This window comes from Pogona vitticeps, chromosome 7 (assembly GCF_051106095.1).
Source record: "Pogona vitticeps strain Pit_001003342236 chromosome 7, PviZW2.1, whole genome shotgun sequence".
Classification (NCBI taxonomy): domain Eukaryota; kingdom Metazoa; phylum Chordata; class Lepidosauria; order Squamata; family Agamidae; genus Pogona; species Pogona vitticeps.
The window spans coordinates 9705021-9719063 of record NC_135789.1 but is presented as its reverse complement, the minus strand read 5'-3'; the positions used below and the strand labels follow the sequence as shown (position 1 = coordinate 9719063).

General features: G+C 46.6%; 1 protein-coding gene across 5 annotated transcripts in view; it reads right to left on the bottom strand.

The window, feature by feature from the left end:
- CHD5 (chromodomain helicase DNA binding protein 5) overlaps positions 1-14043 on the bottom strand; it is a 57425-nt gene that overhangs the window by 39222 nt on the left and 4160 nt on the right. For all 5 annotated transcript variants that reach the window (XM_072977744.2, XM_072977745.2, XM_072977746.2 and 2 more), the window contains exons 3-10: positions 8902-9084; positions 8031-8149; positions 6647-6900; positions 5518-5642; positions 4652-4778; positions 2447-2613; positions 1940-2158; positions 230-439 (exon numbers count right to left, since the gene is read on the bottom strand). In XM_072977744.2, coding sequence (XP_072833845.2) covers positions 230-439; positions 1940-2158; positions 2447-2613; positions 4652-4778; positions 5518-5642; positions 6647-6900; positions 8031-8149; positions 8902-9084 — 1404 coding nt within the window. The remainder of the gene's footprint in view (positions 1-229; positions 440-1939; positions 2159-2446; positions 2614-4651; positions 4779-5517; positions 5643-6646; positions 6901-8030; positions 8150-8901; positions 9085-14043) is intronic.

The window sequence follows — 14043 nt, the reverse complement described above, 5'->3', positions numbered from 1 at the left end:
CCATGTATAAGATGACCCTCAATTTTTAGTCTAAAGATTTTAGACAAAAGTATAGTCTTATACATGGAAAAATACAGTATATACAAGGATTTTTCTTTTAATATTTTCCGACAGCGGATAAGCAAACCAGCGGATACTGATCCCGCGGATAAGGGGGACCCAACTGTAATGGGACAGCCCGCCCCACAAAGCACCGAACCCACCTGGCGACCCACCTTTCCCCACTTACCTGCAGCTCCTTGACCCAGGAGCAATGCCAGTAGGAGAGGCCGGCCCACTTCACAAAGAACTCGCGTTCGGGGATTCCTTCCAGGGACTTGGAGGGCAGCGGAGTGACCCAGTCAGGCTCCGCTAAGGACAAAGGGGTCGCGATCGGGGCCGAGGGCTCCTTCCAGACCCAGTGGAGGATGCGCTGAACTTTTCCTTTCAACGGTGGGCACTGGAGACCAAGCCAAAAGGGTGTGAAAGACACAAAAAAGCCAACATGGACCCTGGCAGGCATCCTTCTGACTATGTCCAGCAACTTCTTAGAGGGAAACGGCACATGACTCTATGTCAAAACCAACTTGCTTGACCCGTTCGACACACATGCCCCAGTGAGTTTCCATAGCTGAGTACAGATTTGAACCCAGGCTCCTCGAGTCTTAGTCCATCACTCTATCCTGGGTATCCCCATGACTTTTGACATGTTAGAATAAATCTATTTTAGGCGCAACTAAATTAGACGCACAGAAACGAAAGAGGATTGTTATCTACTGCATTTACCAGGATTGATGTGTCCTAGACGCTTTCTGCTAGTTGGGAAGAAAGCTGGATTTAACCCACAGCTTATAACCGGGCCTCAATTTTTTGGTTCTTACTTCAAAATGATGTGTGTCTGAGCCTGATGGCCAACACGCTTTCCACGTTTTCACGATTAAGAGATAATGGCCGAAGGGCCAGTGGGCAAAAAGGAATCTCCGGAAAAACTGGTATGAAGCAGTGTTGATCAAATGCTATCTAATCTTTTCGAGACAGGACGGCCGGGTCAAAATAACTGGAGAACTGCCGCATGAAAGACGGAGCAAGCCAGAACCCAAACCGATGGATACAGGTTGCAAGGAAGGCGATGCGGACAAAACATTTGGAAGACCGGATAGCTCAGTGATTTAGATATCTGGCAGAGGTTGGCGGTTCGATCCCCTGCTGTGCCTTATTGACAGGGCCGGACTCAATGATCTGCAGACTTCCTTCCAGTTCTGCAGTTCTCAGAAGATGACAAGGACAATCAGAGTGCAGGACGGGTAAGAATGGACTCAAGCAACAGGAAGCCAGTTTTCGGCTGAATATTAGGAAAAACTTCCTCACTGTTAGAGCAGTATGACAGCGGAACCCATGACCTCAATGGGAGGTGGTGAGTGCTCCAACGCTGGAGGCCTTCAAGAGAAAATTGAAAAACCACCTGTCAGATCTGCTTTGTTTGGGAATCCTGCCTTGATAGTAAGAGCTGTTTAATAGTGAAGGGGTGGAGGGAATTATTTCAGAAGGTGGTGGGCTCTCTTCCACTGGAGGCTTTGAAACAGAGGCTGCGTGGCCACCTAGCGAGGAGGCATTAACGCTGGATCCCTGAGTCAGTAGAAGGTTGGACTAGATGTCCTTTAGGGACCCATTCCAATACCACACCTGGAGGATGCTAGGATTCTCATTATACACTGGAAGGAACAACGGACTTCTGGTTGGATTCTTGAACCTACTACGGCCATGGGTCTATGATGAAAGGAGAGAGACGGACTGAGTTTGGTCAGCATTCTCCTCCTTTTCCATGATGGAATGGCTGGTCCAATGCTCTCCCATCTTTGCAAGGAAACTGAGATCGAGAACTACCGGCAATACAGGGGGAAAAAACACTACAGCCGGCACGGCAGAGCAGACGTCGTGCGGATGGTTCATCAACGCTTACCGTGCAACGAGGACAAAGCCATTCCCCGTTGGGTATTTCTGGCATCGGGGGGTTCAAGCAATGCAGGTGATAGGAAGAGGGGCAGGTGTCACAACAAAGGAGCTCCCCACCGTCCTTGCAGACCCGACAAAACTCCATGTGGTCGTCTTCTTCCTCACCCATGTCATCTTCCTCTTCCTCCTCCTCCTCCTTCGGCTCCCACTGGATGCCTTCCTTCTCCTGGAACCACAGAAAGGCAGGGCTGAGCTCATACTTCTAGTTTTTTTTTCTCCCCCTTTTAATATTTTTAACATTTTCAGACCTTGGATCAAGAGGGTGCTACTGTATTGAGAACCCTATTGAGACTGCAGCACCCATAAAAGCAGACTCTGGTGGGTCCTCCGTGGCATTACTGGTGGTGCTAAACCAGTCCCGTGGCTCACATCGGGTGGAAACCACTGGGTGCATAGGGACACACACACACACACACACACACTTGCTCCCTCCATTTCTTCCCACGCTCCTTACGCAGTGGGGGCAGCTCCATTTGCCCTCTGGGGCTTTCTCCATCTCCGGGTCCAAGCAGACAAGGTGGTAGGCCCGCGGGCAGGTGTCGCAGAGAATGATCTCCCCACCCTGCTGGCACACCTCGCAGTAATCCTGGTGGTCTGTCTCGTATCCGTCACCTTCTTCGACTGGAAGACACACAAAAAAGCCAAGTTGGCCAAACAGCCACTCCCAAGATGCCGGAGAATAACAGACACAAGAGCTTCCCCTTTCATTACATCTGGGGAAGAGCAGGGAGGGAGCTTTATTGAGAAATTAAATACGAGGGACATGTCCTAGGCTTTTGGGGTTCTGGCCACTGGTGGACTGGCCTCAGATCATGGCCCAAGCTACCCTCCACCTCTCTAAAAGGTGAGAAGGCAGCATTTTCCCCTTTGCATTTCGTTAAACCACTGCTATTGTTTTAAACTAAAGATCCGATATAGTTTATTTGAGGTTCCTTAAATAGTTCTGGAGAAAGCAAGAAGTTACGGATGAAACTCTACACCCCAAAGCAAGGACATTCAGAGCTTAAATCACCACCGACTTACTCAGAATATGAGCAAAGCGATACATTTTTTTTCTACCTTAACTTCTATCCCAAGTAAACACTATCGTGCGATTCCACTAGCTACCCCCTGCTCACTTATCATCGATTGTATGAAACGACTGAAAGGAAGCACAGGGCAACAGAGGGTCACATCAACACAACTGATTTTCAGCACACACTTCTGTCCAAAGTTATTTTTAAAATTTTATGAAACATTATCCAGGAAGTTGGCAACTGGACTTCTTTCTTGTTAGGTTGAAAGACTTCGCTACTCATCCAAGTAGCTTCTTCAGTCTGAGGAGAGTTGGTGGGAGATCCCTGATCCCTGAGAAGTGGGATTTTTCCCTCACCCCCCCCAAGTCCTTTGTTCTTCTAACGAGCCTATTCAGACCAGGGGGAAGTGAAACCAACATGGAGGATATATCTGGGGTCGCCTACCAAGTTGCCTCCGACTGAAGAAGCTACTTGGATGAGTAGCAAAATATTTCAACCTAATAAGGAAGAAGTCCAGTTGCCATGACTCAACTTCCAGATAACCTCACCTGGACGACTGAGAATCTTCATAGATATTATCCAGGAATTGCTGAATAACTCAATGGTTTAGATCTCTAGCTGAGGAGCCAGAGATTGGGAGTTTGATTCCCCACTATGCCTCCTTGACAGGGGCTGGATTCGATGATCCATAGTGTCTTTCCAATTCTAAGATTATTATTAAGTAATATCTTTTCTTGTTTGGCTGATCTATATTTGGAAGAAGACAGCCTCTCTGTGCTTAATGGACTTTGTCCTAGATAAGAAGAGGGTTAAAAAAAAAACACCTTGAAAATATCAAAGTAGAGCTCACCTTTCATGTTTACGTGTGGCAGAAGTTAAGGTACGAAATAGTGCATCATTGTGCCACTTTTTTTTTCCAAAGGGGATGGGAAGTGCTGATCTCAGCTCTGAGTTTATTTACCTGGGGTTTAGCTTCAAACACAATATTTGTTTGAAACCAAAGGATATATTCCCTGATTTTTGATACATAGGAATATAGAAACAATCGCATTTGTGATAAGAATTCTGCCTTTAAACTCAATGTGTAAATAAAAATAAAGCAAACACCCAAGTCTTACTATACACAAGAAACCAACTTCTCCAAACTTCTCTCTGGATCTCTGAGGAAACAACACCCACCCACAAAAGACAGGGAGTTTAAGACTGACTCTTAAAGAGAGAGATCGTGTGTTAGAAAGGGGTGTTACTTATAGATCGGCTCTCCATTGGATTTTGATGTGCTGCTCAAAGGTTCCCTCTAGAACAATGGTCATGAACCTTGGGCCTCCAGATGTTCTTGGACTACAACTCCCAGTAACCTTCACCACCACCTCTTTTGGCCAGGATTTCTGCCCTTGAAGACACATTTCAGCATCCAACATGTTCCACCCGATATAGACTTCTAAGTAAGATAGAAAGAGCTCTGCTGTGTTGTTTAGATTAACTGCCACAGCAGCCCTGGAAAAGATGCCCTGCATACTAGGGGACTATGGGAGACGTTGTCCAAACAGAGAAACCATTTCTTGCCCTACATATGCCAACATCATGCCACCTTCCCACAACACTCCTAAAAGAACAGTCCGTGGCCGAACATCACAACGTACGCCTCTTTTTCTTCTTTCGCTTCCTCCTTCTCTTGCCCAGGCCAACCGAGGACTCAGAGCGAACGGACAAACTAGCGATGATGCTGGCGCCATCCAGGTCCGATTCCTCCCGCTCCTCTTCCTCGCTCTGCAAGGAAACCCAAACTGCACATGGCTATCATGGATGCCTCTCGGGGCTGGCCCAGCCCGCCCACCCCCTCTATCACCAGTGCTTGGAAGCAACTAAGAACAAGTAATAGAATTGCCTATAACTAGTTCTTTTGAAGTGGCAAGAATGTAACAAAGCTACGTTTCAATAACAATGGAATTAGTTATTGAAATGTTACTCTATTTGGTGTAATCAGTAAATATTTTCTAGTGTTTTTTAAGTGCCTTTTGGCAAGATTTTTCTAATTGGCAAGAGAAGCATCATATTGTTTTCCCTGTAGTATGACTCCCGTATCCACAGGAGATTGCTTCCGAATCTCCCCTGTGGATACTGAAAACCCGCAGATAATAGTGAACACTATACATAACATGGTCTCTGCCTCTAGTGGCCAGTTCTGGTAATTATATTGTTGAAATACGTATTTCAAGGTTATTTCTTATTTCATTTTTAATATGTTCAGACCGTGGATAAGTGAAACCACTGATATCGCTCCCATTGATGAAGGGGGTCCTACTGTATTTGCAAGGTGCAATATCAAAACTGGTCACTAGAGAGAACTAGAGGGTGTTTCTTTCCATCCCTCCCACCCCGCACATGTTGATAAGCTCACACAGCAAGGTGTTGGCAACACATAAGGCAGCAAAGGGCAGGAAGTCCAAGCGACACCCGGCTAGGAATCGTGATGAAGAGGCAGTTTGAAATGTATGACGTTACTCACTGAGGACCCTTTTTTCCTTTTGTTAGCGATTCCCCCAAAGCGGAATTTCAGGGTCCCGGCTTTCTTCCCTTTCACCTTCTTTTTGCTGTCTTTGCTATTCTTCATTTTCTTCCGGACGCCAGGTCCTGCAGGTGAAAGAAGTTCTTATGGACTAGCAACTTCCTTGCAGATTGTTCTCTGTCATTGATGGTTTTTAAGCAGAGCCTGGAGGGCCATCTATCACGGATGCTTTAGCTGTAGATTTGTTGCCCCAGTGCAGGCTTGGGCTAGATGGCCTTTGGGTGACCCTCCCAACTGTATACAGTGGAATTCCAGTATCCACAAGGAATCAGTTCTTGGCCTCCCCACAGATGGTGAAAAATGTGGGACACTATTTTACCAAACACCATGCATAGCATGGTCTCTGGTGTCATCTAGTGGTCAGGTCTGGTAACTTCATCTTTAGAAATATACATTTCTAGGATTTTCCTTTTAATATTTTCGGACTGTGGATAAGTGAATCAGTGGATACTGATCCCGCAGATAAGGGGATCCTACCGTAATTCTATGACCTAACTGAATGGGTTGCTTGGATTCTGTTTATTTACTGTATTTATATCCCACCAGTAACCTTACTGCTTTTATTTATCTGGGGAGGTACGGCACCTTGAAGATATATAGACTTATTTCAATGTAAGAGTTTGCGTATTCCCATGCACTTTCCTCTGACAGCAACATGTGGACTGCAATCCCTAAATGCTGCCATGGACATACATCTGTTTGTCACGAAGGTCTCATAACCCTTTTGCTTTTATTTTGTAAGTCGTGCTGCAGAGAACCAGTATAGTTTGGCTTGAGTGTGTCCCCCCCCCAGGGGAGTTTCTAGATTATTATCATCAGTTGTTTCAGTGGTTTTCACATCTGTCTGTGGAGCCAGAGGTTGGGAGTTCAAATCCCCACTTGTGCTTCCTTGACAGGGGATAGACTTGATGATCTCTAGGGTCCCTTTCAGTTTTGCACTTCCAAGATTATTATTGTGTTCCATCAATTTTGGGGGGGCGGGGGTGGAAAGGAACCCTACGGATGTACCACCACGATCATCAGCCCACTCTTCCCTCCTCTCTCTCTCTCTCTCCTCTGACTGTCTTACCTTTTCCCTCCTTGGTCTTGGCTTTCCGAACGGCAGGCGGCAGAGGTGGCTGGGGCAGCCGCTGAGAAGGGCTGGCAGGAACCTGGGCAGGGGCGACGGCCATGGTTTCCACAGCCGCCGCCACGGCAGCGGCGGCGGCGGCAGCCGAGCTTCCCTTGAAAGGATTGTTGGAGCTGAATTCCCGCCACTTGGCTCCTAGGACGGTCATCATCTTGGACATGGGGATTTTGGGGTTCCTTTTTGCCACCAGAGGCCTGGAGGAGGAGGAGGAGGAAGAGGAGGAGGGAAAGAAAGGGAAAGGCGAAGAAGCAGTCCTCCCCTTGCTGAGGAGGCGCTGAACCCGCTCCGGGTTTTAGCCCACCCTTCACAAGGGTTCTCCAAAGCCAGGAAGCAGCTTGTGGGATAGACTTCAGCACCTTGGAGAGCTCATCTAAGAGACTGTGGGAAAACCTGGGGTGGATTCTCAGCTTCTTGGATATGGGTTGCTCAACCCAAGCGGTGCCCATTGGTGTTCCACACCCGTCTGTACCTATGTCATGTCAGGCCCACTCTCTTTGGGTACTTAACACTTTGCACTGAATTCACAAAGAAGACTCCCTTTTTTTCCTTTTCAACTCACTTCCGGAGGCCCCTATGGCTGCCGATTTGTGTGAATTTTTGACCCCTCAAATGGAGAGTCATGTCTAGAGACATTGTTCTCTGTAAGGCCCCACTAGCGGGGTGGGGTGCGGAGTTCCAGCTTGAAGCAGACCTTGTGCAAAACTGGAAGCGTCTGCCAGCCCCCTTTCAGTTTTCAAAGAAGGGGGCAGAAACAGGCTGCCCAGATCTGGAAAACAGAGGCTGCTCCTCTTTGCACTGATTATGAATGTTTCAAGCTGTCTCAGAAAAAAAAAGATCAAATGAGGCTGGATGACGAGACTGGTCACCACCTCTCTCTCAATCTCTCTCTCAATCTCTCTCTCAATCTCTCTCTCTCTCTCATATCTAAACCTTCTATATCACAGGATATATACACAGATGGGTTAGAGAGCCACAATTTAAAAACACAGGACATTTAAAACTAAAACAGATTAAAACACAAAATTACAACAGGACGTTATTTATTTATTGCATTTCTGTCCCACCTTTCTTTCGGGGACTTCTATAGGGCCTTGCTTAGCTCTTCTCTCCCCCTGCATTACCCTCAAGACAATAACCCTGTGAGGTAATCTTTTGGGTTTTGGGATCCATTTTGAACCCCTTGGCTCCACCAAAGGCAGCATCAGCCCCATCAACACAGCGTCGGGGATGTATCAAGAATATAAATCCAGAAGGTCAAGCCAAGCCCATCACCCTATGGTTCTCCCCACAGCTCAGAGCCAAACTGGGGGCTGGCCTCACATACCTAAGGAATTGACTGAAAGCCTTATAGTTCGTCAACATGTGGTAGTCCTCTTCGGAAAAAGAATAGTCCACGTCATCCAGGCCCCACTCTTCCATCAGTTGTGCTGAGGTCTTGGGCTCCTATCGGAGGGCAAAGGAAGACAGGGAGGGTGGGAGAAACCAGCCCTAGTGGTAAGACTCCATCATCCACAAGGTTACTCACACTGGCAAAGGATCATTTTTGAGCAAATTCCCTGGCATGTACCAATTGCACAAAATTGCAACAGCTTCCGCCTCATTGCAAGGACTTTCCCAAGGCAGAAAGCACCAGATGTTGGTTTGCTTCTTTTGTAACCATCAGCCCATTCTTCTGTGCATCTTGCAGGGGCCCCTTTGCTTCTCCAAGAGAAAGGCCGGCACAAAACGGCACATGCTCTCGAAGACGCATTGGGTACAAATGACAAAAACTCTGACGGGGAATGGAAAAGGCTTTCTTTTGATCTCCCCCTCACACTGGCAATAAGGGATCTTGTGGGTCTGGGGAATTTCTCATAGTGGTGTCTCACTGTGTTCAGACAGCCTGAATCCCCATGAACAAGGAATTTAGTGAGTACTCCTTACAGAATCCAACTTCCAGAATGGCAAAAACTGGAAAAAGACAGAAAAGATGCAGACAACCTATCCGAGGCTTCTAAGGCAGATTCGGTAGTGAACCTGGGTGCACACTGATTATGTTCCATGGTCAGGAGTTTCAAATCAACCTAACAGAGGCTTATGTTGGCATCCTGCAAGTCCTAAAACAATCACGTGAATCACCCCGTACTCTTTAGCATTGACAGAAGTCCCTCAGTTGTCCAAAGACAATGTGGCATGAACCCAAAAATGACACCCACCTTCAAGCCTCCCTCTTCATTCTCTTCCTCCTCCTCCTCTTTCTTTTTCCGTTTTGCTTTCTTCTCCTTCTTCTCTTTCAGTTTCTTCTTTTTCTTTTTGTTGGGAGAGTAGCTGCTCCCTTCGCTCTCGGATTTCTCGGCCGGCTCCTCTTCATTCTCAGAGACCTCTTGCTCAGGACCTCCCTATGTTTCAAAGGAAACACACACACACACACACAATTGAGAAAAGGAGCCAAGTGGTAGTCATACATAGTGGTGGGATGGACAGGAATGCTCACGGAGGTTCAGTCTGATTGAAAAAGCTTCTGCTTATCGCAGCCAAGTTTGCCCCAGGAGGCTGTCTTTCAAACAGCAAATAAAAGGGGGGGAGCAGCAGGATCCATACCAATCTACGGTTTTGGAAATAGCAACCAGCACCCTATCATTTAGATATGCCGATGTACGTATTTTAGATGGCTATGAACCACAGCTGAGAACTGTGCCAATGAAGGAGTCAGGGCTTGTATTTCTCGCCGCGCACGACTCGCGCAAAGAGGCGCCTAAGCAGTGAGTTCTTCACTAGCAGCAAATGCATGGCTTAATTAATTAACTGGATAATTAACACGGGGGGGGGCTTGGCCATCTTCTCTAGCTCGCTAACAAGTTGCTAAGAAGTCAAGCTGTTGAGTTTCTCAGGAACCTTTTCAGAAGGCAAAAAGCAGGGAAGGGCTTTCAGCACCCTGGACAGAGACCATGGAAAATAGGGCAGCTGTAGGGGTTCAGCACTAAATCTGCCCCAGCAGAAACTCTGAAGGATGGGGAGCAAACCTATGTGTGCCTTTTGCAACCTCCTCGTGTGCATGATTTCCTGCAGTTCTAGTTGTTTCCCTGTCTCTGTATCTGGATGAATCATGCCTCTGGGAATATCTGGGGGTGGGTGGGAATTAACCACCTTGTACGCTGGGGCATTAACAATTTCAACATTGTTTTCACTGGAGGAGAGCTGATTCCTCCCTCTCCTATACACTGACCCCATGCCAGCAGGGTGTGAGCATCTTCCTGATTCCTCCCCCAGCTCATCATAATGAAGTTTTTTAGAGCTGGGTGGGGGGAATCACAATCTTACACTCTCAAAACAGGCAAGAGAGAGAGAGAGAGAGAGAGAGAGAGAGAGAGAGAGAGAGAGAGAGAGAGAGATGCTTGCTAATGGGTTTCTAAGTCTATAATTTAATACTAGTGAAAAGAAAGATGAAATTGGAGTTTCGCTTTTCCGCAATGTAGCTTTGGCTGGAATAATTTGTTGCTATGGCGATTTCATCAGGAGCGATGTATTTCATTTCATCTCTCCTTTTTGCCTCTTTTTCAATGACAAGGAGATCCATCCACAGATATTTGGGCTCAAAAGAATAGTCAGGGCTTCGAACGAAAAAGGTGCAAACTTGTTCCAGTGCTGTTGTCGTTGTGTCTCTGTCTTGTGACTCTGTCACCGTTAATGCTGTTGTCCCTGAAAGAGGTGTTAAGTAGCATTTCTGTGTTTTAGCCACTTCCTGTGTTTCATTTTTGGGTTGGTTGGTTGTTGTTTTTATAATGCCAAACACAACAGGGACAAAAGTTGTGCTGAAAGAGCTATGGTAGGACCTCCGTATTTGCAGGATCAGTATTCACGGTTTCCCTTATCTGCAGTCTGAATATATTAAAAATATTAAAAGAAAAAAAACTTCAAATACGTATTTTCACCATGTATTTTCCATAAGTGGGCACTACAGAGAGCCAGAGCCAATACTATGTAATTTTGTTGTTGAAGAACACATAGCATGGTCTCTGGCTTCTTCTAGTGGCCAGTTCTGGTAATACATATGAAAATTCATATTTTTGGTTTTTCTTTTTTCTTTTACCATGCTATGTATAGTATTCAGTATTATCCACAGTTTTCAGAATCTCCCGGGAGTTGGGGAGCTTGGAACCAATCCTCCATAGATATAGAGGTCCTACCCTTGCTGTTGGGGTACATTTTTGTCTCATCCAATGGAAGAATGAAGCACTGGAGTGGGGGACGGAAGAATAATATTCCATGCTGGTTTTCAGACAAAGTATACTCCGGTTGTCAGTATTATTCCCTCATTTGGGAAACAGGGGATGTGTGTGTGTGTGTGTGTGTGTGTGTGTGTGTGTCTGTGTCTGTGTGTCTGTCTGTGTCTGTCTGTCTGTCTCTCTCTCTCTCTCTCTTTCTCTGTGTGTGTGTGTGTGTGTGTGTGTGAAGGTATAAAAGTTTATGCAGAAGAAATGTACTGTTATTGTATTATGATAGCTATTGCTCTGTTATGCTATAGATTAATGAGAAAAATACACCAACTATTGAGTGACTTTTGGGGTATTTTCTTCCTTTGGATAAAAAATACCCCAGAAGTCACTCAATAGTTGGTGTAAATTTTTTTAAAAAAAATCTGCCTGGTTGGAGCTTAATATTTAATGTTTAGCTATCAAATGTCTAGCTAGCCGGTGTGGTGCAGGGGACAGAGTGACAGACTAAGACACAGGAGGCCTGGGTTCAAATCCCCACTCAGCCATAGAAACTCACTAGGAGCGTGGAACTGGGGGAAGCATTATTTTCCTTACCTTAAAAGGCCTATTGTGTGTGTATGTCTGTGTTCTGTGCCATCAAGTGGACGCTAACAAAGCTTTCAAGATAAGTGAGATATTTAAGGAGTGGTTTGACCAGTTGCACTCCCCCAGTGAGTTTCCATGCGGAGATTCGAACCCAGTTCTCCGGATTCTTAGTCCGTCGCTCTATCCACACCACCACTATGGAAAGCCCTATTAGGGTTGCTATAAGTCAGCTCCGATTGGATGGCGCATAAAAAAACCCTAACATCAGTTTCATATGATACTGACTGTGGAGGAAACTATTCTTATATACACACGCGCGTGTTTTGAACACAGGCCTGTCTACCAGAGTCCACCTCATCTAATGATTATTCCCCAAATTCATATTCTCTTCCCTGAACCCTGAAGACAATCTAAAGGCTCAGTCTGTGGGATAATCAAAAGATCACCTCCATAAATTAGTATGCGCTGAGGCCGTAATGCACAAATCTCTTCTCATTCACACTGCTGTTCTCCTAAACCAGACTGGGCCAAACCCCAGAATTAGTAATACAATGTTCCTTCCTGATCCCATGGCTGCAAATTTCTTTAATTTGCTTCAGGCACTAGCCAGGAGGACTAGCCCACCGACTGAATAAGGAGCTTATCTGCCCATCCATCACTTGGCAAAAGGTTTGGGTTTATGAGACTCCGAGACCCAGAATCCCCTGGGCCGCATAGCCCCCAGTCTATGTCGGATTCTGGGACTCCGAGTCGCAAAAAACACAAAAGATCCCATTCCATCAGGCTTTGTCGGCGGGTTTCAAAGCATTTTTCCCCCTGTCGACCACAGGAACTGGAAACATGGCGTTCCAAAACAAGAAATGGAGATGCTTAGGAGGAGGAATCCAGAGCATTATGGGATCTGCAAGCACGCGCACGCGACTCTGTGCTCAGCCTGCCCCATAAGGCCGTTCTCTCCGAGGAACGTGTCCTGAGGTTGCGTTCCGCCCTCCGACCCACCTTCCCGAGGCAGCTCACCGGTGGCACGCAACAAGCCGCAGAGATTTACGGCCAGGCACCAGGGACAAATCAACAACGAAGCACCGCATTGCAGTCAGAGTGTGGTGGGAAGAAGGAGTTGATCCAGGAAGCCCAAAAGGAGACATTCGGTCCCAGTTGAAAAGATGAGATGGGAAGGTTGTCGTGGGTCCCACCTTCCCAGGGCACCCAAGCCAAGAATCTTTGATAAACGCTAGGACCCCCTTTTCCCCACATCACCCTCTGGAAAGGAAAGCAAAGCCCACTTCTCAGTCTGATGGGTCTATGTTGCCATCCTTATGCGTCATCAAGTCGCTACTGACTTATAGATCCGGTATGAATTCATGATCTCCAAGAGGTCCCCTCATGAACAGCTCTGTTCTGGTCTTACGAACTCAAGCCTGTGACTTCCTTTTTTTGAGTCAATCCATCTCATACCTGATCTTCCTCCTGCCCTCCTGCTTCCATCTTTTCCTGCTGTAATTTCCTTTTCCAAGGAGTGCTGTCTTCTGAGGTTATGCTTAAAACACAACAGCCTCAATTATGTCATTCCCCCCCCTTTCCTAGCTGCTCGTACAGTAGGACCACAGGGGATTGGTTCCAAGCCACCACAGATTCTGAAAACTGTACAATATGGGAAAAGAAAAAAAATCCGGAAATATGTATTTTAACAGTGTACTTACCAGAACTGGCCAGTAGAGGGAGCACAGAGCATGCCATGGATTCTTAAACAAGAACACATGGTCTCTGGCTCTCTCTAGTGGCCAGTTCTGGTATATACACTGTGAAAATATGTGTTTCCAGGTTTTTTTTTCCTTTTAATATTTTTTATATTTTCAGACTGCAAAAAAAGTGAAACTACGGATACTGATCCGACAGATATGGGGGTCCTACTATAAATGCAATTTATTGCTCAAATCTGCAAACAGTGGAGCAATTATGTCCAACGAGTTCATCAGAAGAAATGGGAGAACGGGAGCGCTGTAGCCATGGCACAAAGGGTGGGGTCACCCACAAGATGTGATCTGCAGGGGTGCCTCCCCTCCTGCTAATACACCCCAACCGTCCCAGATTCTTTTCAGCTTAAGTACAAGACTCATCACAGCTGTGGAGGGCCTCCATGTTGTGGCGGTGATTCCCGCTGCGATGTAAAGCATCCAGAGCTAGCTTAGTTGTGACTGGGCCATGGAGAGGTGTTAGCTTTACAAAAGACCTGCCTCTGCCCTAGATGGAATGGGCTACAACTGGCTTGTCAATACGGATCAAAGCAGCTGCCTGCCTTTTGGTATTCTGGTCGATGTCTCTCTCCCTAAGCTGACTTAGCCTGCAGTAGGTCATTCTGAACTCCTCTTAGCCCCCAGGGCTGGTTGATGTCAACCCCAAAAACACAGACCACAACCCTGAATCCTCTCGGTCCTGGCTGCCCAAGATAAGCCAGGGTGCTTTAGACACCCACAGCTGGATGTCTCACTTTAGGAATCACAGAGCACACCTATGAACAAATGGAGAATAAGAACCGTGTATATCAGCTAACCCTGT